This window comes from Vipera ursinii (assembly GCF_947247035.1).
Source record: "Vipera ursinii genome assembly, chromosome: Z".
Taxonomy (NCBI): Eukaryota; Metazoa; Chordata; class Lepidosauria; order Squamata; family Viperidae; genus Vipera; species Vipera ursinii.
In genome coordinates this window covers 12,433,148-12,455,937 of record NC_139517.1, presented here as the reverse complement: position 1 = coordinate 12,455,937, position 22,790 = coordinate 12,433,148, and the positions used below count along the sequence as shown (strand labels likewise).

General features: G+C 43.2%; 2 protein-coding genes across 5 annotated transcripts; both read left to right on the top strand.

Annotated features, from left to right (window-relative positions):
- The first annotated feature begins 228 nt into the window (after positions 1-228).
- LOC310649568 (apoptosis-associated speck-like protein containing a CARD) lies at positions 229-8,372 on the top strand. Of its 4 annotated transcripts, XR_014494258.1 has the most exons (5): positions 229-567; positions 1,605-1,664; positions 5,178-5,684; positions 7,327-7,420; positions 7,775-8,372. XR_014494258.1 is itself a non-coding variant. In XM_083378090.1 (3 exons), exons 1-3 carry the CDS (start codon positions 282-284, stop codon positions 5,456-5,458), a joined length of 618 nt encoding a protein of 205 aa, XP_083234216.1. In that variant the 5' UTR covers positions 229-281; the 3' UTR covers positions 5,459-7,071. The 4 variants fall into 4 exon arrangements, 3 of the variants coding, with proteins under 3 accessions (XP_083234216.1, XP_083234215.1, XP_083234217.1); XM_083378090.1 differs by lacking the exons at positions 7,327-7,420; positions 7,775-8,372 and having other exon boundaries at positions 229-558; positions 5,178-7,071; XM_083378089.1 differs by lacking the exons at positions 7,327-7,420; positions 7,775-8,372 and having other exon boundaries at positions 5,178-7,071.
- Positions 8,373-11,884: 3,512 nt separating this feature from the next.
- LOC310648577 (uncharacterized protein) lies at positions 11,885-21,395 on the top strand. The gene is made up of 2 exons (XM_083376480.1): positions 11,885-12,074; positions 15,308-21,395. The coding sequence occupies exons 1-2, from the start codon at positions 12,020-12,022 to the stop codon at positions 16,501-16,503; spliced, it is 1,251 nt and encodes a 416-aa protein (XP_083232606.1). The 5' UTR covers positions 11,885-12,019; the 3' UTR covers positions 16,504-21,395.
- The last annotated feature ends 1,395 nt before the right edge of the window (positions 21,396-22,790 follow it).

Here is a 22,790-nt window from a genome sequence, read left to right as displayed (position 1 = left end):
TCTTAAGCGCCTTTGTGGGTGAAACGGGGCTCAGTTCTGGCGCCAGCTCCGTTTCCTCAGCAAAGGGGAACAAAACGTTGAAAGAGGCTGATAAACCAGCAGTTCCGAGGCAGCCGTGGGTCCTCCCTTTTCCGGAGACCGGATCAGGAAGACCCGCTGAAAGGAGTGAAATCGAAACGATATTTTTTTTCTCTCTCTCCCATTTCTAATTTCCTCCCTCACCACCCCTTCAAACCGGCTGGTGGTTCGGGGCTCATCCCGACGGACGGGGCGCGGCGAACATGGCCAAATCCATCCAGCAATGCCTGGAGGAGACGCTGGAGGATCTGACGGAGGACGAGCTCCAAGAGTTCAAAGCCAACCTCCACGAATTCCCGGTCAAGCCGGCCTACGACAATATCCCCCGCGGACGGCTGCAGAAGGCGGACGCGCTGGATCTGAGCGACCTCCTGCTCGACTTTTACACCGAGGATTACGCCCCGGAGGTGGCAGCCGCGGTGCTGAGACGCTCCAACTGCAGACGGCAAGCCGAAAACCTTGTGGCTCTTTGTGGAATTGGTGGAATTGGTAAGAAAGGTGTGTGTGTGTGTGTGTGTGTGTGTGTGTGTGTGTGTGTGTGTGTGTGTGTGTGTGTGTGTAGGGAGGGGGTGATAGCCAAATCCGGCTTCAAGATGAGGACCTCGGTATGGTTAGACCCCAATTTGTGTGTGTGTGTGTGTGTAGGGAGGGGGTGATAGCCAAATCCGGCTTCAAGATGAGGACCTCGGTATGGTTAGACTCCAATTTGTGTGTGTGTGTGTGTGTGTGTGTGTGTGTAGGGAGGGGGTGATAGCCAAATCCGGCTTCAAGATGAGGACCTCGGTATGGTTAGACCCCAATTTGTGTGTGTGTGTGTGTGTGTGTGTGTGTGTGTGTGTGTGTGTGTAGGGAGGGGGTGATAGCCAAATCCGGCTTCAAGATGAGGACCTCGGTATGGTTAGACCCCAATTTGTGTGTGTGTGTGTGTGTGTGTGTGTGTGTGTGTGTAGGGAGGGGGTGATAGCCAAATCCGGCTTCAAGATGAGGACCTCGGTATGGTTAGACCCCAATTTATTCCCGAGACGAGGGAGATCTTTTAAATTACAATTTATTTGAAACGTTTCCACTAAAAAGGATTCTCTTATTGATTGATTGAGAGAGAGAGAGAGAGAGAGAGAGAGAGAGAGAGAGAGAGAGAGAGAGAGAGAGAGAGAATACAAAGGGGAGAAATCACACCGTCACTTTTTATAGTTTGCCTAATAAAAAAGTACATCAAAAGGTTTTGATTGAGTAGGGCAAAAGTCATCTGTCTAGTTCAGGGGTAGGCAACCTTGGCTCTTTTATGACTCGTGGACTTCAACTCCCAGAATTCCTGAGCCAGTTTGGCTGGCTCAGGAATTCTGGGAGTTGAAGTCCACGAGTCATAAAAGAGCCGAGGTTGCCTAACCCCTGGTCTAGTTATATCATAAGAATTAAAAACATCCAATAATGTGTGAGCAACTCAGATTGAAAAGAGCATTGTGCTCTGGATAACAGCAAAAGAAACATTGGCCAAGAACGGAACCTTTTTTTTTTCCTCCTTCCAGATGTTTGCAATGCTGCTCAGAAACCTGTGCCTCAGCTCAGCACCCACTCAAGACAAGCTGGTGAGTCCCTTAACTTCTCCAACAGTAGGCAGGAATCCACCCGGGTGACTGTTTGCTTAGTACAAATTTAAGCAAATTTCAGTTTCGCAACAATATCTGATTTCTCTCTAAAACCCCAAAGAACGGTAGGGAGATTATATTAAAACCTTGGTAAAGGCAAGGTATTTGCATATATTCATAAAACATGCAAAGAAAAATGGGCACCATTTTCTCTTCAGGACCCAGTTTGGGAAATCCGTCTCTTCCCGTTGTTGAATTAAAAGCCTGATGTGAAAGGTGCTGATTGTGTTGGTCATATTATTTTATAAAGACTCATTTCACCCGTTAGCTTTCACTTCGTACCTTGGATTTATTTTTTCAAAGTTGTTTGTATAGAACCGTGGTGGTGAACCTATGGCACGCGTGCCACTGGTGACACGCAGAGCCCTCTCTGTGGGCACGCGTACTGTCGCCCCAGTCCTAGGCCTTCAGCTGGGTTTCATAAAACCTTTTCGCTTTAGGCCTCTGCTGCCGTGTGCAAAAAAAAAAAAGATTCAATCAATCATTTCAACTTCTCACGGGGAAAAAAAAAGATCTCCCAAAGTTGGAATGGATTGATTGAACTTTTTAGTCCCATCCAGTCTGCCATTACCACTGCAGCCACGCCCACCCAATGGGCCACACCCACCTGGCACAGGACCATACATAAGTGGGTTTGGGGTTGCAGTTTGGGCACTCGGCCTCTAAAAGGTTCGTCTGGATAACAGCAAAAGAAACATTGGCCAAGAATAATGTCAGAATGGATATACAGTAGATAAGATACATTCTCAACATTTCCCATCCATGAGCTCAATTCAGGTAGTCCTCTACTTACAACGGTTCATTTAGCGACCATTCAAAGTTACGACGACACTGGAAAATGTGGCTTATGACAGTTTTTCACAGTTACCACCTTTGCAGCATCCCCCTAACCACGTTTCAAATAAATTGTAATTTAAAATGCAGGTGCTTGGCAACTGGTTCATACTTATGACCGTTGCTGTTGGTCCCAGGGTCATGTGATCCCCTTGTATGACTTTCTAACAAGCAACGTCAGTGGGGACTTAACAATCAGGCTACTAACTTATCCACTGCAGTGATTCACTTAACTGCAGCAAGAAAGGTCGTAGAAAGGGACAAAACTCAATTAACAAATGTCTCACTTAGCAACAGAAATTTGGGGCTCAATTGTGGTCGTAAGTCGAGAATTACCTGCACTCACTTTTGTTCATGGAAGCTTGAGAACAGCTGAAAAATGAAACTCTTATCTAAAAGGGAGGTTTTTCTTCAAGGCTAAAGTTTATGGCAAATCATTTGCCATACATTTTGAAAAGGGCAAATTTAAAATACAAGAAAACCCATGTTAGTTGGCCAGTGTAACAGTACTACAAGAACCATATTGTGAGTATTTCAAAGTCCATGTTGTGTAGCCCTCAGGGGGCGAATTTGGGGCACGTCAAAGCCTCTTGCTTGATCCAGATCAAGAAGGTGAGCATCTGTTCGAGTTGGTAGTAGAGAAATAATTTGCAGGATCTTATCCCGTGGCCATGTTTGTTGCAAACTGAAGCGCCAGATCTTCCAAAATCACCTTTTGAAATTTTTTCTGGCAAAGTTTCTTCAAAAATGAAACAAGAAAACCTACTAATTTATCAGGCATCCTTTTCCTTTGGTGCCTATGTTAAAAAAAAATCCTGCTGTCTTTCTTTCAATTTCTATAGAAAACATTAAAATCATAGGTATTCAGTAAATTGAATTGAAAAAAGAAACAGCAAGGTGTGCATCTTTTTCCTAAAATACCTTTAAAACGATCGTGGCTTCCACTTGCATTTCTTAAAATTTCATGAGCCCTCTTTCTCATTCTCACATATTTTATAATTTTCTTCCTTGGAGGTTTATGACCCTTGCTATCTTCTGCAGTTCTTACGCAATACAGACCTTTGTCACTAACGTATTCAGTATTACTCAACCATTCCCTAACAAGTTTGAAAGAACATTTTTTAAACTTCTTATAAAAGTCTCACCTTTTTACTTTCACTTATTACATCATTCCATTTATGAACTATGGAACTTTATCTGGCTTTTAATTTTAATCTATTCTCTTGGGAAGCTTGCCTGCAAAGTTTGTGAACAAAATCGCCTTAGAAAGAGCTCCACAAGTTTGAAAGACATTTTTTAAACTTCCTATAAAAGTCTCACCTTTTTACTTTCACTTATTACATCATTTCCTTTCCATTTATGAACTATGGAACTGTATCTGGCTTTTAATTTTATTCTATTCTCTTGGGAAGCTTGCCCGTAAAGTTTGTGAACAAAATCGCTTTAGAAAGAGCTCCCAGAATTCTTGACAATGGCCACTCTGGCTGTGATATTTGGGGTTTTAAAACATTTTTAAAGCATTCTTTTCCTTGTCTGACAATTGTAGTCCAGTTCTGCTCTTTCTAACAATTGGACTACAGTAGAACCAAAATAAGCAAAGGGAACAATCTTTGAAAAATGCAGTCTTGAAAAACGTATTGGAATGGCACCCACGTTAAGTCTCACTCTTGTGCAGTCTATATGCACTCCCTGAACAGAAAAGTCCCTATGAAAAATTACATACATACTTGCTGTGCTTGCTACCACTCATTCATAAATAACTGATACAACAGCAATGTGAAATGTAATTTGATTTCCTAGAAACTTTAAGAAGTTTCCTGTATGATTTTTTTAAAAATGAGAAGTTTCTCTCGCTTTCAAAAAAAAAAAAAGGTTTACTGCTGTAATTGTCAACTATAGCAGGGGACAAGAGCTGGCATGCTTAGGTAAGAATATCTGGGTTTTTCCCCCAAGCCATTTTCCATACAACATAAGCTGGCCAAGGCAGGGCAATTCAGATGTGTCTCCACTGGAAGGAAGTGGAACAACCTGCCTCCAGAAGCCGTGAATGCTCCAACACTAGAAGTTTTTAAGAAGAGACTGGACAGGCATTTGTCTGAAATGGTATAGGGTTTCCTGCCTTAGCAGGGGGTTGGACTAGATGACCTCCAAGGTCCCTTCCGACTTATTATTATTATTATTATTATTATTAAATCAAATTCAAGCAATTAGCCAGCATAAACAAGGATGCTGTTTTTGCACACTCCGTTTCCCATCCCAGTGACTTCTATCTACCACTTCCTCTAAAACACTTCGTTTTTATGTTAGAATATTAGAATTCTACTATTGGAGAAGGACTCAGAATGCTGTTAGAAACCATTAGCTTGCTCTTCCCGTTCCCAAGGCCGCGAGAAGTGTTTCTCATTCTGTGCAACTTCCAGATGTGGGGAGTTCAACATCCCAAAATGCCGTAGCCAGAGAGGCCATCGCCAAGAATTCTGGGAGTGGATGATCACTCGTCTAAAAGCTGCTCGGGATGGGAAACACTGGCTCTGAGGCAAAGGGAATGAGTTCGCAGCTAATGTAAGACTACCCTGTGAGCATGTACAGAGTTCTTGTCTTCTTGTCGTTTCTTGACAGGGAATCAGCCGTCTAGTTCTTCTCACCAGCATTTCATCGACCGGTTCAGGGAGCAGCTGATTCAGCGAACTAGCACAGTGGAACAGGTGTTGGATAAATTGCATGGTTCCATCCTAAACGAAGAACAGTACCAAAAAATCTGCTCGCAGGAAACTAATCAGGCAAAAATGCGAGAGCTCTACAAGTTAGTTCCTGGCTGGAACCGCCTGTGCAAAGATCAAATGTACAATGCACTGGAGGCCATAAATCCATTTCTCATCAAAGACCTAGAAGGGAGATGAAGCAACAAGGAAGATGGAAAATTAAACCATTTTCCTGGAAGCCTGGCATTCTGACGAATTGGCCATTAATGGACTCAGACGCAAATAACATCTACATACAGTGCAAAAGAGATAATCAAAGAGTCAAAAAAAGGAACAAAGCGACCAAAACAGCTCCCTACCAGCAATCAACATCTAGATGAGCATAGATTAACATCAAGATTAACATCAGATCAACAATCAAGAAGTAAACAATATCCTAATCAAGCAACTGCCAGACAAGCTAACAGTAAACAGCCCAACCAAAGACATAGCCCCCTCTTCTTTGTGGCAGCCCCTCATATACTGGAACACTGCTATTATGTCTCACCTATTTCTTCTTTTCTTTAGACTGGCCAAACCCAAGTTCCGCAGTCATTCTTCATACATTTTGGTCTCCAGGCCTTTGATCATCTTAGTTGCTTTTTCTATATAATTATTATATAGATTGTGTATTGTGTTGTATGTTTAAGTTATGTAAGCTGTCTTGAGCCCATTCACTTCTTGGGGGGGGGATTCCATTAATTAATAAATAAACAAGCATAGACTAGAGAAGATATTAGGTGCGTGTCATGTATGTGTTTCACTTTGAGAGTGGGCAGCTAAATTTCATTTTTGATGTGCGTTGTCGTGCCCACAGTAAAAAATGACAATAAGGATTATCTTATCTTAAGATATTACTGTGCTGTTGATTGGGCAATCGGATTTTATAAAAGGATGATAATACAACATTAGTTGACATTTTGTGGGGGTGTGATGGCTCAGTGGTTAAAGACGCTGAGCTTGTCAACTGGAAAGCTGACAGCCTGGGTTTGAGTCCCAAGTACCGGGCAATGGTGTGAGCTCCAGTTTCTCGCTCCAATTCCTATCCACCCACCAGTTCGAAAGCATGCAAATGTGACTAGACAAATAAGTACCACTTTAGTGGGAAGGTAATAGCGCACCGTGTGCCTTTGGCATATAGCCATGCTGGTCACATGTGGTGGGTCTCATTACAGGTGGAGATGAGATAGCATACAGGGCGGAGGTTCAAAAACTATCCATATGGTATAGTAACAACAACTTGCACCTGAACATCGGCAAGACGAAAGAGATGGTGCTAGACTTCCGGAGAAAAAAGGAGGAACCTGCCCCACTTTACATCGGGGAGGACTGTGTGGAGAGAGTTTCCTCCTTTAAATTTCTGGGAGTCTACCTCTGTGAAGATCTGACCTGGAAAGTTAATACAACCCAGGTGGCTAGAAAGGCCCAACAGAGGCTTCACTTCCTCAGGGTCTTGCGGAAGAACAGGGTAGAACAACGGCTAATGACCCTCTTTTACCGGTCTACTATAGAGAGCGTCTTCTCGTACGGTATTGTGGTTTGGTATGCTGGTCTGACAGCCGCGGACAGGAAAGTATTACAGAGGGTGGTGAGCACAGCACAAGACATTGTGGGCTGTCCCCTGACACCACTGGATGACCTCGCCAGGGCTCGCTGCCTTGGAAGAGTGAGGAAAATTCTCAGGGATGACTCACACCCTGGACGGTATCTCTTTACTCTCCTACCATCGGGTAGGAGATATAGGAGTATAGCCAGCCGCACCAACAGGCTGAAAAACAGCTTTTATCCCTGGGATGTTAGGCTTTTGAATGAGAAATAACTTTTGTGAATTTTATGCAGAATTAACTTGGGAGGCCGGTGTGTGGTGTAGTTGGTTCACATGGTGTAGTAAGATGGAGGGTTTGTTGTCACTGTGCGTTGGGGGGAGGGAGCACAAAGGGAGGCTCAGCTAATCTCAATGTACACATAGTTGTACTTTGACAATAAAGGTTCATTTCATTTCATTTCATAATGCAATATGTCTTCAGACAACACTGGCTGCCTTGGCCTAGAAACATGAGAACCGTGCCCTAGAGTCGGACATGAATGGACAGAGAAACCGTTACCTGGTTGACATTTTAGGTAAGCATTCAGAAAAATCAGAACCAGCAACAGCTGCTATTTATATTATCCTGTGTTTCCCCTAAAATAAGACAGGGTTTTATATTAATTTTTGCTCCAAAAGATGCATTAGGGCTTATATTCGGGAAACTATGGTACTAAATGTGTCCGTCTGGCTGACAATCTTAACTGGGGCTTATTTTGGGGTGGGGTTTATACTGTATTACTGTTGTGATTCAGGGTCAGCCTGTGGGTTCAGCAGTTGGGTCGGACGATTCAGAGGAGGAGGAGGGGGGTGTTGGAGAGCCTGCAGAGGACAGTCCTGAGTCTTTGCAGAACCCTCAGCCAGGCCCCTCTCATCTGGTTACTACGCAGACCCGGCTGTGTGAGCCTGACAGCGTGGATGAAGATGACCCAACAGCTGGCCCTGTTCAACGACGCCCGACGCAGGAGGCAGTCAATCAGGAGTAAACAGAGGAAGGCAATGGGGCACCTCGGAAGGAGGCAGAGAGAAGCCACGCCTTGAACTGTTTAAAAGGGGAATATGTGGGAGGGCTGCTTTGCTGAAGGCAACCGTTTGAATACCTCCTGTTTCATGGTTTGTATTTTGGCTTTGCTCTGTTTGCTCTGTTTTATGTCAATAAATTTGGCAGGCTTAGTTCCAGCCTCTTGCCTTTTTGTAAAGGGGTTGTCCCTGCCTTTTCTGCAGGGCCGGTTGTAGGCTGGTACAGAACAATTACGAGCATCTGGAAAAAATCATGTTAGGGCTTATTTTCTGGTTGGCTCTTATTTTCTGGGAAACACAGTATTATAATATAAACCAGTGCGTATCAACCTCAACAACTTATGTGGGCTTCATGTCCCAGAAACTGGCTTACAATTAGCCATTCTTTATGTTATCTATTTATGTATTTATTATTTTTAAAAATAACTCCAAGGTGGTGAACGTATCCAAGATATCTTCCTCCTCCTATTTTCCCCATTGGGCTGAGAGAGAGTGACTAGCTTAAAGTTACCCAGCTGAGTTTTGTGATTAAAGCAGGACTAGAACTCACAGTCTCTCATTTTCTAGCCTTGTACCTAAACAGTATAATTTTTGAAGGCATAAAAAAGCTTTTCGGAGCAACCTTTTGCTAAGTACACGTTTCCTTTTTTTTTTAATTAAGTGGAGTACAATGTGTTATTATAATACATTGTAATATAATAATACATTGTAACCTGTAAGATTTCAAATGGAATTATTGCTTCATTTATTTATTTGCTTGGGGCAACTCATCGAGGATATCTTTCATCTCCTCTCATTTCACAATGGAACTACTGGGCTATCTTATCGTGCCAATTCTGTGTAGAAAATGGTGGGAGGTCAACATAAATTGTGGTTGTATGTGATGACACATTATATTACATCTTATTGACCAATACAGATATACTATACCAAAACAAATGAACAAGCACTCTGATAAATTGATAGATTTGAGAGCCAGTTACAGGCTTTAGTTCTTTTGGGAATCCAGCTTTGATAAATGAAGTAAGTGTTAGATGTTTTTGTGCCAGCCATGGCAGTTCCGCAAAAAGGTCATCAGATGGGAGCAAAGAGGCTTCTTTGCTCCCACTGGTGGGTCAGGGGTCCCCGGCCCCTGCAACCCCATTGGCGAGAGTTAATTGGTAAGGGAGGGGCTGAGGACCCCCATAAAAACCTCTGCTCGAGGGGCTGCTCCTTGTCTGCTCTATTTGTTCTCTTTTCTGCTTGCTTGCTTGCTTGCTTGCTTGCTGATCCATGAGATCAATCCAGGCATGGACGCCTCCATGCTAGGGAACTCTATTTACTTTATCGTTAAATAAAGCTTTGACTGATTGCATCCCTACGTGCTGCCTTTTACTTGGAAGCACCTTAACGAACCATCGGTCTCGTGAGACCATCTCACAGTAAGAGCCAAAACCTTTTTTTTCAGCAGCTTCTCTTGGCGTGGAACCCAGACTGAAAAGAAGGGACGACCATATCAACAAGTTGGCATATGCTATTATAAAGTAATTGTTCCCGAGCTTTATAGCAAACATTATACACTAGGACAAACCTGTACACTAGGGCAATTTTTTTTATAAAAAAAAAATTCATAGCTGAATAAGGGTGATGGGTATTTTGAGCCAGCAGATTGGCAGTTGTATTTTTAAACCCTTTGACCTACTGCAAGTGGAAATGAGCTGTCTACAACTGTAGAATAGCAACTGTTGAAAAAATACTTTAAGAAGAAGAAAACAAACAACAAAAACTCCAGCATTCTTCTTCCTCCATGAGTCTTTGGTGCTTTCTGAGCTTGGTAGTTTTCTTGCAGACGTTTCATAATCCGGACTAGGTCACATCATCAGTGCTAATGTTATCTAGTTTGGGTAATAAAATGTCTGCAAAAAAACCCCACCAAGCTCAGAGAGCACCAAGGATCCTAAAATAATAATAATAATAATAATAATAATAATAATAATAATAATAAATAATAATAATAATAATAATAATAATAATAATAATAATAACAATAATAATAATAATAATAATAATATAATAATAATAATAATAATAATAATAATAATAATAATAATAATAATAATAATAATAATAATAATTTTATTTATATACCGCCCTTCTCCCGAAGGACTCAGGGCGGTGAACAGGGCAGATTTATAAAAAATACAAAAATACAAAAGTTAAAAAGAATTAAACATGTGCCCAACTAAAAACAGTAAATACATATATTAAAAATGACAATAAAAACCCAACCCATCCCCCATCAGGCCAGGCCGGCTTGTTCAAATAAGAGTGTCTTCAGATCGCGACGGAAGGAGCGAAGGTCGGGCGCCATCCGGAGCTCAACCGGCAACCGATTCCATAGCTCCGGGGCGCCCACAGAGAAGGACCTCCCCCTGGGGGCCACCAATCGACATTCTCTGACCGGAGGCACCCTGAGGAGGCCCTCTCTGTGGGAGCGCACAGGGCGGAGGGAAGTTGATGCCGGCAGCAGGTGCTCCCTAAGGTACTCCGGACCCATGCCATGTAGGGCCTTAAACACCATTACCAGTACCTTGAATCTCACCCGGAAGACAACAGAAATAGAAATACCATAGAAATAGAAATGTTCCTTATTGGCCAAGTGTGATTGGACAGACAAGTAATTTGTCTCCGGCCCATAAGCTCTCAGTGTGCATACAAGCAACAAGTGATAAATCATGATCATAATCATAAAATACAATAATCATAAATCATAAAATACAACACTCAGTGATACATAGGATACTAAATCAAACCAATCAACATAAATCATAATAGGATCCTAAATAAAAGCAATCCTGAGCGACAAATATTCTCCTTTATCCTTCTTCCTTCTTTGCCCTAGGGTACTGAGATTTGGGTCCATTCCTCTATTCATTCCTCTAGTCCAGGGGTAGGCAACCTCGGCTCTTTTATGAGTCATGGACTTCAACTCCCAGAATTCCTGAGTCAGCTGCTGACTCAGGAATTCTGGGAGTTGAAGTCCATGACTCATAAAAGAGCCGAGGTTGCCTACCCCTGCTCTAGACTATACATTAAAAGTCTCCAAAAATTTATTAAGATTCTGCAGACAACTTAAAATTCCCCCATTCTAAAAGGACACATTTAGTTTTTTTGGCAGCTGCAAAAGAGGTAGGGAACCAAAATAAGCAGATTTCCTCCACGAAGCTGTGCCATCTAAATACTTCTCCTGTTGAATTTCTGCTGGTTGTATATTTTATATATATATAAAAAAGGCTGTTCTCATTCTTCGTAATGCATCCGAAGCAAACTCCTCATTTCCCCCGAACCCCGGTCTGTGGGAACGGCCAGAATTTGGCCTCCCAAGAATTTGGTTTCTCAGCCTTCAGCTTTCCCAACCCCCCTTAACTGGCCTTCACGTGGGTTACGGTGCAGAGCATACTCTCCTGGCTCACGGGCAGGCTGGCATGTGGGAGGTTTGGGAAACGCTATGATAAAGCTTTCACATATAGCGTTAGTATCTTGTTTTTGTATGATCTCATGGGCTCCTGAGAAGTTCTCACTATGTATGTATCCAATTATCTATGTATCCAATTATGTATCCCATGTTGTATGAGACTGATGGAGTTTTTTGTAACGTTGGAGATGAATAAAAGTTCAGTGGGCAGTGCTCAAGGAGGTTTTTTGTGGAGACGAGGCTGCCTGAGGCTGCCTGGCTGGTTCAGAGCAACCCTATCGACCCGGGTCTGAATTCTTTTCCCTTCGTCTGAATTCCTTTCCCTTTGTCTGAATTCCTTTCCCTTCGTCTGAATTCCTTTCCCCTTCACCGGTCCTTATCTAGAGTGTTTCCTTTGGTTTCCTAGCAACCGTCCCCAAAATTCTCTCCCGCCCCTCTCTAATTCGCCCCCCCCCCCCGCCGCATCATGTGAACTTCAAGGATATGACGTCATCACTGGGTTCCCTCTATCATTCTGTAGGCATTACCCATTTGCAAAGCCGCAGGATTGTGATAACTGTCTGGTGTTTTGCAACTGCTCTTTGATTGTGCCTTAGGAAAAGAAAAACAAAAGTGAGGATTTCGCAAAATCCATTCCCCAGGATACGAGGACGATCTTGAGATGGAAAGGGAGCATTTAGGAGGGACGCAAGAAAGGGAGAAATCCAGAGACAAAGGTAAGAAGAAAGAGCCCATCTAATGAGCCTGAAGCCATTGGAAGCGGAGCGGAGAAAACAGACAAGACGCTGCCAGATTTCTTTTATGCGAGGTTATAACCTCTGAAAATAAGGGATCAGTTTTAAGAGCTCCATTCTGTCTAGGCAAGGCAAAATCACCGAGCAAGCTGGTGCAATTTATTAGTATCCAAATTATGCAAGATTTTTTTTTAGTTATATGGGACTCTTCTGCAGGCTCGTTGTGTACAGCTTGAAAACTTGATGTAGTCTTGAAAAAGCCAAGAAAGTGGAAATCAGGATAATATTTGGCTCTGTATATCAGAACTAGGTTTTAAGCTGTATAACTGGCAGGAAGGCATTTGGGGGAATTGAGAAATGAGGAAGTGAGACAGACAGTGGAGATGGAAGGGATATTTTAAAACAGGAGTGTTTTAAACAAAGATGACAGGCAGCGCATTAATTTATTCATATATTATGTTTTTTTTAATTTATGCTCTCCATATGGGGTTACAATTCTTTCTTTCTACTGATTCTGTACCACAATGGAAGAACAATTGGCTGGTTAGAAAAGCTGAACCATAGGAAAACATTTAAGTAGATTATTTAGTTGCCCAAGGCTCCAGCATGCCAGGAATTGCAAAGATGCAGCTGTTTGAAATCTGCAAATGTTTCTGTTTCCTCTTTTGAAACCTGCCCCTGTTTGCTGCACTATGCTAAAAAGATTCAGGATTGGGAATGATTCTTAGCATCTGCTTGTTTAATTGCTACACTAAAGGCTCCCCCCCCACCCCCCAAGCCCTATAAATTAAATTTTGCAGGCTGAGTGCTCAACTTGCATTCAGCTTCCAACCAGCCCAATGAACATCTCAAGGCCAGGTAGCAGCTGCCTTCAGCCACAGATGAATTGAATTTCATAGCTAGTGATAGCATGATGCACTGGGCCACAAGCTGGTATATCACGTTAGCCTGGCATGCAATGTAGCGGTTCTCTCTGTTGTGCAGACCCAGAAAATTTGACTGGGCCAATCTAAGTTGTGTTACAAAGTGATGCCACACACTGCCTGCCTTCTGATTACTGTAAAAAGAATCTGCCATGTTGAGATGCGCTTTCTGCAGTTCTGTTTTCTGTTACTTGGATTTATGTTCTCAATGAAGGATTCCTAGTTACAAGATTCCCTGTCTGCCTTGTGCTTTCTACAAGTGAAAAACAATATGTGGATTTGTAGAAAGATTATGGGAGTGATTAGAATATTTGTAGCTCAGGGTTGAATTGTGAGGTCCTTGGTGCTCTCTGAGCTGAGTGGTTTTCTTGCAGATGTTTCATTACCTAAGTAGATAACATCATCAGTGCAGAATCACAGAATAACACAATTGGAAGGGATCTTGGAGGTTTTCTAATCCAAGCAGGAAACCCCTATACCTGGGGTAGGCAACCTTGGCTCTTTTATGACTCGTGGACTTCAACTCCCAGAATTCCTGAGCCACCCATGCTGAGGGGAAAGGGAGAGGTTTCCAAGCTGAGCCATGCTGGCTCAGGAATTCTGGGAGTTGAAGTCCATGAGTCATAAAAGAGCTAAGATTGCCTACCCCTGGACTATACCATTTCAGGCAAATGGTTGTCTAGTGTCTTCTTAAAAGCCTCCAGTGTTGGAGCAACCACAACTTCTGGAGGCAAGTTGTTCCACGGATTAATTGTCAAGATATTTCATCTTAGTTTTAGGTTCTCTCCTTGATGAATTTCCATCCATGGCTTCTTGTCCTGCCTTCAGGTGCTTTAGAGAATTCCTTGATTCCCCTCTTCTGTGTGGCAGTCCCTTAGATATTGGGACACTGCTGTCAGTGCACTGATAATGAAACAAAATTTCATTGATTTTAATGAAATTGGTAATGAAATGTCTGCAAGAAAGCCACCAAGCTCAAAGAGCACTAAGGACTCCACAAGGTCATGGGAGCTACAACATCTATAATCCCCAGTGATCTGAGCCAGTAGACGTACTGGCTGGTGTTGTGGAAAGTGCAGCCCATCATATCTGGAGAAGGTTGTTTTAGCATTCCTTGCTTATTAAAAAGAGAGGCATCAGACTGACCTCCTCCCAAATATGCCCCACATTTAGGACAACATGGGATTTGGGCCACTGAAAACTGGGGTGGGAGGTTTGAGTGAAAAGATCCCAGGGTGTCAAGGGAGCAAGTGTGTCACTGACAGCTGTTTTGGATACGAGATTACTTTCCATGCAGAAAATGGCTCCAGTTAGGAGAAAGTGATATCTGTATACAGCTACTCCTTGACTTATGACAACAAGGCAGTTGTGATTTTTTGGCCCCATTTTACAACCTTTTTTGCAGCAGTTGTTAGAATGACTGCAGCTGTTAAGAGAATCATGCGGTCACTAAGCCAATCTGGCTTCCCCCATTGACTTTGCTTGTTGGAAGCCAGCAGAATAGAATAGAATAGAATAGAATAGAAACTTTACTGTCACTTTAAATGTACACTAATCAGCATCCATTAAAATGAAATTTCGTTCCATTCAGCTATCAAAAAAACCCATTACGCATATACCCATGTACATACACGTATATGACACAGAGAAACATCACAGTCCACTTCGAATGTATAAATATACATGGCAAAAAAAAGAATCCTGCAAATTTACAAGATGGATGGCATAAGGAGCAAAGCTGTTACAGAATCTAGTAGCTTTGCTATAAATACTTAGAAACCTCCTCCCAGAGGGAAGTAACAGGAACAGACTGTGAAGTGGGTATGTGGTGTCCCTAACAATGCTTTGAGCTCTAAGCATGTAACACTTATAAGCAGTATCCTGAATAACGGGAAGCGAGTGTTCTATAATCTTTTCAGCTGTCCTTACCACCCTCTGTATGGACTATCTATCTGAGGCACTGCCACCACCAAACCAAACAGTGATGCAGTTGGTTAAAACGCTCTCAGTCGTACCTCTGTAAAAAGTGGCCAGGACAGAAGGAAGAAGATGTGCTGGGAGGGTTACAAATGGGATTGCATGACCCCGGGATAGTGCAACTGTCATCAATTCATGCCAGTTGCCAAGCATTCGAATGTTGATCACGTGACCATGGGGTTGCCGCAATGTTTGTTAAGTGTGAAAACTGGTCGTAAGTCACTTTGTTCAGTGCCTTTGTAACCTCGCACGGTCGCTAACTGAGTGGCTGTAAGCTGAGAACTACTTGTACTCTTTTTTTCCTACTCTCTGCAGGTGTTGGGATTGGAAGTCTTCTTGAGATGGAAGATCTCCAGATGGAAGCCCCAGAGGGAGGACTAGAGAAGCAGGGCCTAGAAGCCACTCTGAGCCTGGAGCAGAGAGGATTAATGCTGGGGAGTATGGAGAGAGAAGAAAGACCAAGAGGGGTCCTTGATGCAGGCTGGAAAGAGCAGGCAGAGCTTGAAGACCCCGATAACTTTTCAAGAGCTGAGGATTGCCAAAACCAGGCCAAAGTAGAAGACCAGAGGTGGAGAAGCCAGGTGAGAAGACGCCGGATGAAAGAGGTTTCCCAGGATCCTCCAGGTTTCATCAACCTCCTGGGGATCCTGGAACCCCCACCTGCTCTTCCACCCACCGCACCCCACAGAGTAGTGAACAAGCCCTTCCATTGCACGGAGTGTGGGAAGAGTTTCTCGCAGAGCTCCGTGCTCATCGAGCACCAGAGAATCCACACAGGGGAGAGGCCCTTCGTGTGCAACGTGTGCGGAAAACGGTTCTCCCAGAGCTCCACCCTGATGGGCCACCAGAGGATCCACACAGGCGAGAAGCCGTTCGCTTGCCCCGAGTGCGGACGGGGCTTCAGCCGCAGCTCCGCTCTGACTGAGCACCAGCGCACCCACACGGGAGAGACCCCCTTCCCCTGCCGGGAGTGCGGAAAGGCCTTCAGCCGCACCTCCAACCTGGTGAAGCACTTGCGCACCCACTCGGGTGAGAAGCCGTACAGCTGCGCCCTCTGCGGGAAGCGCTTCTCGCTCAGCTCCAACCTGCTCAAGCACGAGCGCACCCACTCAGGGGAGAAGCCCTTCCCCTGCCCCCTCTGCGGGAAGCGCTTCAAGAAGAAGACCCACCTCGTATCGCACAACCGGGTCCACACCGGAGAACGGCCCTACCGGTGTGAGCAGTGCGGGAAGTGCTTCTCCCAAAGCTCGTCTCTGATCGAGCACCAGAGGATCCACACCGGGGAGAAGCCCTACAAGTGCCCCCAGTGTGGCCGAGGCTTCTATGTCAACTCCAAACTGGTCAAACACCAGAGAATCCACACGGGGGAGAAGCCCTACGCCTGCTCGGCCTGTGGGAAAACTTTCCGATACAAGCAGCAGTTTCCTCGTCACCTGGCCCACGTCCACCCAGGGGAAGAGCAGGTTTCTGTCCTTAACTTGGGGACCAGTGTTAATATGCTACTCTCCTAGGGTGTGCCCCAGGGCCCAGCAGCTGGCCTTTAAGTACCAGGGCTCCAGTCCCAGTCAGAGGCAGAATCGTTGCCAAGTACGGTGGATTAACTAGAATAGCATCTTATGCTGAACGGTTAAAGCTGTTTCTGAGATGGTGCCAACTACATCGAGGTAGTCCTCGATGTGTGACCACGATTGGGCCCAAGTCCTCTGCCGCTAAGCAAGACAGCCGTTAAATGAATTTTGCCCCATTTAATGACCTTCCTTGCCACGGTTATTAAATGAATCACTGCAGTTTTTACATTAGTAACACATTTATTAAGTGCATCTGGCTTCCCCATGGACTTTGCTTTGTCGGAAAGTTTCAAGAGGTGATCACGTGACCCCGGGACACTGCAACCGTCATAAATGTGAACCAGCTGCCAAGCATCTGAATTTCGATCATGTGACCCGTGGGGGATGCCACAATGGTCGTAATGGTGAAAAACGGGTCACAGGTCACCTTTTTCACGTAACTTCAGATGGTCAGTAAGCACATGGTTGTAAGTCAAGGACTTGCAAGCCATATTTCTACCTTAGTAAATGTCACTAAGTGAATGGGTGGTCCGCTTCATGATTCCACCTGCATGCTTGTTTTAAAGGAGCCACTTCCCTAAATTACAGAGTTTTCTTGGGGGGGATTTATGCAGTATGTCCCTAAGACAGAGGCCAGGCAGCCTCAGAGGGTTTCCATTATAGACAATTCACAATAGTGTCAAGAGCTATCAACTTGACATCTTGTTGCAGGTAGTCCTCAAAGTTACGATAGTGCCCAATAAGAGATGACTGATCGCAGCGTTCCAATCACGGTCATGTGATTACAATTCAGTTGCTTGGCAACCAGCCTGTATTTTAAGACGGTTGCTGTGTCCCGGAATTGCATGATTGCCATTTGCAACCTTCCCAGCTGGCTTCCGACAAAGTTAATGGAGGAAGCCAGATTTGCTTAATGACTGCATGAGTTGCCTAAACAGTCGGGCAAAAAAAGGTTGTAAAATGGGGTGCGGTCATATGATTCACTTAACGACCTCATCAGTTAATAAAAGAACTTCCAGTCCCAATTGTGGCTGCACGTCAAGGACTACCTGTATGTTAACTAACACAATGTAAGTATTCTATTCTGTTACTGGATCAAACTTGTTTTATGTGGTATATGAAACCCAAAGCTAATTACTTTGCTTAACTTTGCTTTTTTGTTACCATACTGGTCAGGACATAGGCAAGTTTTAGTTTTCCATCTGCTCTGAGAAAAAGAAAAAGGATTTTCTTAGGATCTTATTTTTTTTGTTGTTCATATTTTGTGGGGAAAGCAAAGTAGGATTTTATTTTCTGGGGTTTTTGGTTTTTTTGTAACCTGAAGTAAAGGTAAAATTGTACTCTGAACTTCTTTTATTGAGCTAATTACAGTATTATCTAGAAAATATTCATTAACCCTTTAAAGAAGTTTCATATTAATATTTACATTATTCAGATGGCATATTTATGATAACTACACACAACACACACACACACACACACACACAGACACCACAAACTGACATAAAACTCCATACTGATCTTCCAGCAGTTCTCATTCAAAATAATTCCTTTCATTGCCGGACTGTAAAATTATGTCTGAGAGCTGAGACATTTTGACTATTGATTGGATTTTAGAATAACTATAAAAACTTATAAATGCCCTTTTATCATTATGGAACAGACCAATCTTTTTAGAGGTGTGACTGTTCGGAATCTATAGGATTGCTCACTTTTTCTGCTGATGACTTGTACAAGATCCATTTCAGGCTCTGTGTACCCTTTACTACAAAAACCATGGGCGGGAGGAACCATCATTAGTGGTGAGCCTGTGACATCTCATGGACTCATCTCAAGAAGTGAGCAATTAGACAAGGTGGTGATCTCCAAAAGTCACATGTGACCTTCTCAGTAATTAAGTCAATCATCAGATCGTTGACAAATTTGGGGGGGGGGTTTGTTAGTCAATGCTCTTGAATTAGCTTCAGAACTTCGTAAGAGCCAGGATGAAAACAAAATGAAACCAAATGCATCCTACTTAACACACATACCTGTAACTTAGTCATTTCCACAGAAACTAGTGTTTCAGTCATTGAGACTGAACTTCCTGTATCAGGTAACATGTTTGAAATAGGCTGTGGTCTGGTCCTAGTATTACGTGACAACATTGGAATAGATAAGTTCTCAACCTGATTGCTTCATTGTGGCAGTTGCGTGTTTGGATAGGGGAGTCGTACAATGGTGAAGTCACTTTCCTTTTTGAAACAAAACTAGCGCTAGAGGAATAATCACAAGGTAGTATGAACTGTGAGTTTCATGGATTCCCTGTTTAGTTAGGGCAGAAAGAATGCAGGTATACCTCAATTTATGACGGGTCACTTAGCAGTGGACAAAGAGCCTCCCCAGGGCTGCTTATGACCCAGATCTGAAATTCTGATAGGCCCTTCATTGCTGTCACAGGATTGCATTTGGGTTGCTCAGCAACTAGAGCCTATTTACAGCGATTTGCATGGTCCCACGGTCACATGACCAGGATTATTCAGTGGGTTTTTATGCTAGAAACTGGTGGTGACTTCCAGATTTCAGCAAAAAAAAAAAAAACTCCCATTGTGGGCAATGGATTCACTTAACAACCACAGCATTTAATGATGGCGGCATTTGCTTTGCAACCGCCATATCCGCTGAACGACCACCACACAAAAGATCACAAAATTGGGCGCGGTCTTGTGATCTGTTTAACGACCAGCGGGACTCAACAATCATAAGTCGAGAACTTTCTACAATAGAACAAAAGTCTTGAAATTCCTAGTGTTCCTGGGATAGGACAATAATTGCAGAATAGCCTGGCATGTTCGGTGTTGCACCCACTTCTGTCCCAGGTATTTTGCAAGATTAAATATATGTGCTTCGGTGCGCAAAAAGTCCCTATCATCATTTCTGCCTGTTGTCTCACTGCTGTGTTATGTCTCCATTTCTCACTCAGACGTCGTAAAGAATCACTTTGCTAAAAATAACAACTTTCCAATCAGTTGCTAAAATAATTTAGTCATGGACATAATGTACAGGCCTGTTGAATTTCACTTCCAGATAATTAACAGGGTACAGAAACACAAATCCTGTATCAGTTACATACTGGGTCTGTACTGGAGTAACTATATCAGCTCACTAATAAAGTCAGGGTTACAAGGAAATGCAGGCAGTCCTCAACTTATGACGACAACTGACCATAAAATTTCCAATTCTAAGCAAGGCAGTTGTTAAGTGAGTTTTGCCCCATTTCATGATCTTTCTTCCCACTGTTTTTAAGTGAATCACTGCAGTTTTAAAGTTAGTAATATTGTGGTTAGGTGAATCTGGCTTCTCTATTGATTTTGCTTGTCAAAAAGGTCACGAGGTGATCACATGACCCTGGGACACTGCAAAAGTCATAAGTACATGCCAGTTACCAAATGTCTGAATTTTAATCACATGATTATGGGAATGCTGTAGTGGTTGTAAGTGTGAAAAAAAGATCATAACTCACTTTTTTTTCAGTGTTGTAACTTTGAACAGTCGCTAAATGAATTGTTCTAAGTCGAGAACTACCTGTAGATATCTTTGGCTGGTTTCAAAGCCTTAACTAATTCCTACCGCATTCTACTGATTCGTGACTTAATCACACATATTGCATAATTCTGAGAAATCATCCAATTTTTTCTATGTCAATCCATCCTCCTCCAATTTTTAAGAAAATGTAGTTGCCAGCAGGGTCAAAACAATTAAGTTGCTGTAACCCAGTTATCCCAAAACCGTAAATTTACAAAAATACTTCTTTTTTTTTTCATTCAGTTAGTACTGATTTTCAGAGACTGGTCAATTCCCTACAGTTTTCTTGGCAAGGGTTTTGCCAAGTGATTTGCTGTTGCCTCCTTGCTAGGGTTGAGAAAAGGTGTCTGGCCCAAGATCATAACCAGCTGGCTTTGTGTCTAAGGCGGGAGCCGTGGAACTAGAACTCAACTGATGCTTTCATTACATCACCAAACTGGCACTCATGGGGAAATATGATACCAAACAATGGGGTGTTAGAATATAAAGGTTCCCCCGCACATGCGTGCTAGTCGTTTCTGACTCTTAAGGGCCGGTGCTCATCTCCGTTTCAAAGCCCAAGAGCCAGCGCTTGTCCGAGGATGTCTCCGTGGTCATGTGGCCGGCATGACTAGACGCCAAAGGCGCACAGAACGCTGTTACCTTCCCACCGTAGTGGTCCCTATTTTTCTACTTGCATTATTACGTGCTTTCGAACTGCTAGGTTGGCAGAAGCTGGGACGAGTAACAGGCGCTCACTCTGTTATGTGGCACTCGGGATTCGATCGGCCAAACTGCCGACCTTCTGACTGACAAGCTCAGCGTCCTAACCCACTGAGCCACAGCATTAGAATATAAGATAGAGCAATTCCTACAACTAATTTGAGGAGCAATGTGAAATTTAAAACATTGCTTTACTTACCATAATAGCACTTAAGTTAAAACTCACAAAATAGGGCATAAAATGTGTCTGAAATCAAAAATTATGTTTTAACAATGTAACAAAAGCCTTGTTTCCATTTCTGCTGCCCCTTCTCATAGAGAGCAATAGAAACATCCCTATCCTTTGTATGTTAAGTAAGCTTATTAGAGTTACTCTTGAATAACAAGTGAGTAAAAAGGCCGTGTATAGAATGTTTGCCCCAGTGCAGTTTATTAATTTTGTACTGATGGTGTTTCAGATTTATTGTAACCATATGCTTTCACCAATGTTTCTCAGTAATGGCTCATTAAAAATGTAATTTCCTACAACCCACAAGCTTTGTCTGCAGTGCATCATGTTTATAAAAGTAAAAAAAAATTCTTCCTGTTCTCATCAGATAAAAGTTTACAAAAAAAAGTGTCAGTGAAAAAATACATCAGATAATCGCATACATTACATTCTACACAAGATATCATGAGCCTTATCTCCTTTTAATCAACCTTTGTCAGATCTTGGTACGTGATGTATTTTGATGAGTCACTTCAAGTTTAATTATCTGAAATACTTGCAGTATAAGAGAATAGCAGAGTTGGAAAAGGGACCTTGGAGGTCTTCTAGAGCAAACCCCTGTTTAAACAGGAGATCTTATAGCAGGGCTCCCTAAACCCCGGTCTGTGGACCAGTACTGGGCTGTGGCATGCCAGCACCCAGTCTGCACAAACAAGCAAAGCCCCATCTGCAGGATGCAGGCAGCACACAAAACCACGTCCCCTCTGGTCCATGGGAAAACCTGTCTCCCCATAACTGGTCCCTGGTGCCCAAAAGATTGGGGACCTCTGCCCTATACCCAGTGCTTTTTTTGTAAAAGAAAAAGGTGCCAGAACTCACACGTCATACAACCCACCTTGCCTACCCTACAAGGTTCCATCCAAAAAAGGTGCCGGAACTCCGTTCTGAGCGTTCTATGAGAAAAAAAGCCCTGCCTATACCATTTCAGACCAATGGCTGTCCAGTCTCTTCTTAAAAGCCTCCAGTGATGGAGCACCCATAATTTCTGAAGGCAAGTTGTTGCACTGGTTAATTGTTCCTGCTGTTGAGAAATTCCTCCTTAGTTCTAAGTTGGTTCTCTCCTTCATTAATTTCCATCCATTGCTTCTTGTCCTGTCAGGTGCTTTGGAGAACCCCTCTTCTATGTGTCAGTCCCTCAAATATTGGAACGCTGCTATAATGTTGCCCCTGGCCCTTCTGGGTGTGATGCATAATAATAACTAATGATGAAGGGTAAAATTAATAGTACCTGCTTTATTCTTTATCCAGAAGTTTTCACTAAAAATAATTCCCATGGGGAGCAAAAGGTCGTTCAACTGAATTTGACTTACAGCTGGAAAGAACAACCTTCACCAGGCTAAACAGTGCCCTAGCGATGTTCCTGAACTACAACTCCCAGCATTCCTCCTCATAGGCTAGAGTGGTTGGAATTTCTGGGAATTGTAAATTAATATCTGAAGGACCATCCGGTGTCTGGCGTGGTATCCTTGGGGGGGGGGGAAAGCTCAGGCTTCAGCTTAATATCACCGTTCGCCCTGAATCAAATAATAATAATAATAATAATAAGTTGGAAGGGACCTTGGAGGTCATCTAGTCCAACCCCCTGCTAAGGCAGGAAACCCTATACCATTTCTGACAAATGGCTGTCCAGTCTCTTCTTAAAAACTTCCAGTGTTGGAGCATTCACCACTTCTGGAGGCAGGTTGTTCCACTGATT

What these genes read in the sequence shown, in the direction of transcription:
- LOC310649568 (XM_083378089.1), top strand. Translation starts at nt 282, where the DNA reads ATGGCCAAATCCATCCAGCAATGCCTGGAGGAGACGCTGGAGGATCTG. An exon ending in TTGTGGAATTGGTGGAATTG is followed by an intron (nt 568 to 1,604) that starts GTAAGAAAGGTG and finishes TCCTCCTTCCAG; the next exon opens with ATGTTTGCAATGCTGCTCAG. An exon ending in CACCCACTCAAGACAAGCTG is followed by an intron (nt 1,665 to 5,177) that starts GTGAGTCCCTTA and finishes GTTTCTTGACAG; the next exon opens with GGAATCAGCCGTCTAGTTCT.
- LOC310648577 (XM_083376480.1), top strand. Translation starts at nt 12,020, where the DNA reads ATGGAAAGGGAGCATTTAGGAGGGACGCAAGAAAGGGAGAAATCCAGA. An exon ending in GGAGAAATCCAGAGACAAAG is followed by an intron (nt 12,075 to 15,307) that starts GTAAGAAGAAAG and finishes TACTCTCTGCAG; the next exon opens with GTGTTGGGATTGGAAGTCTT.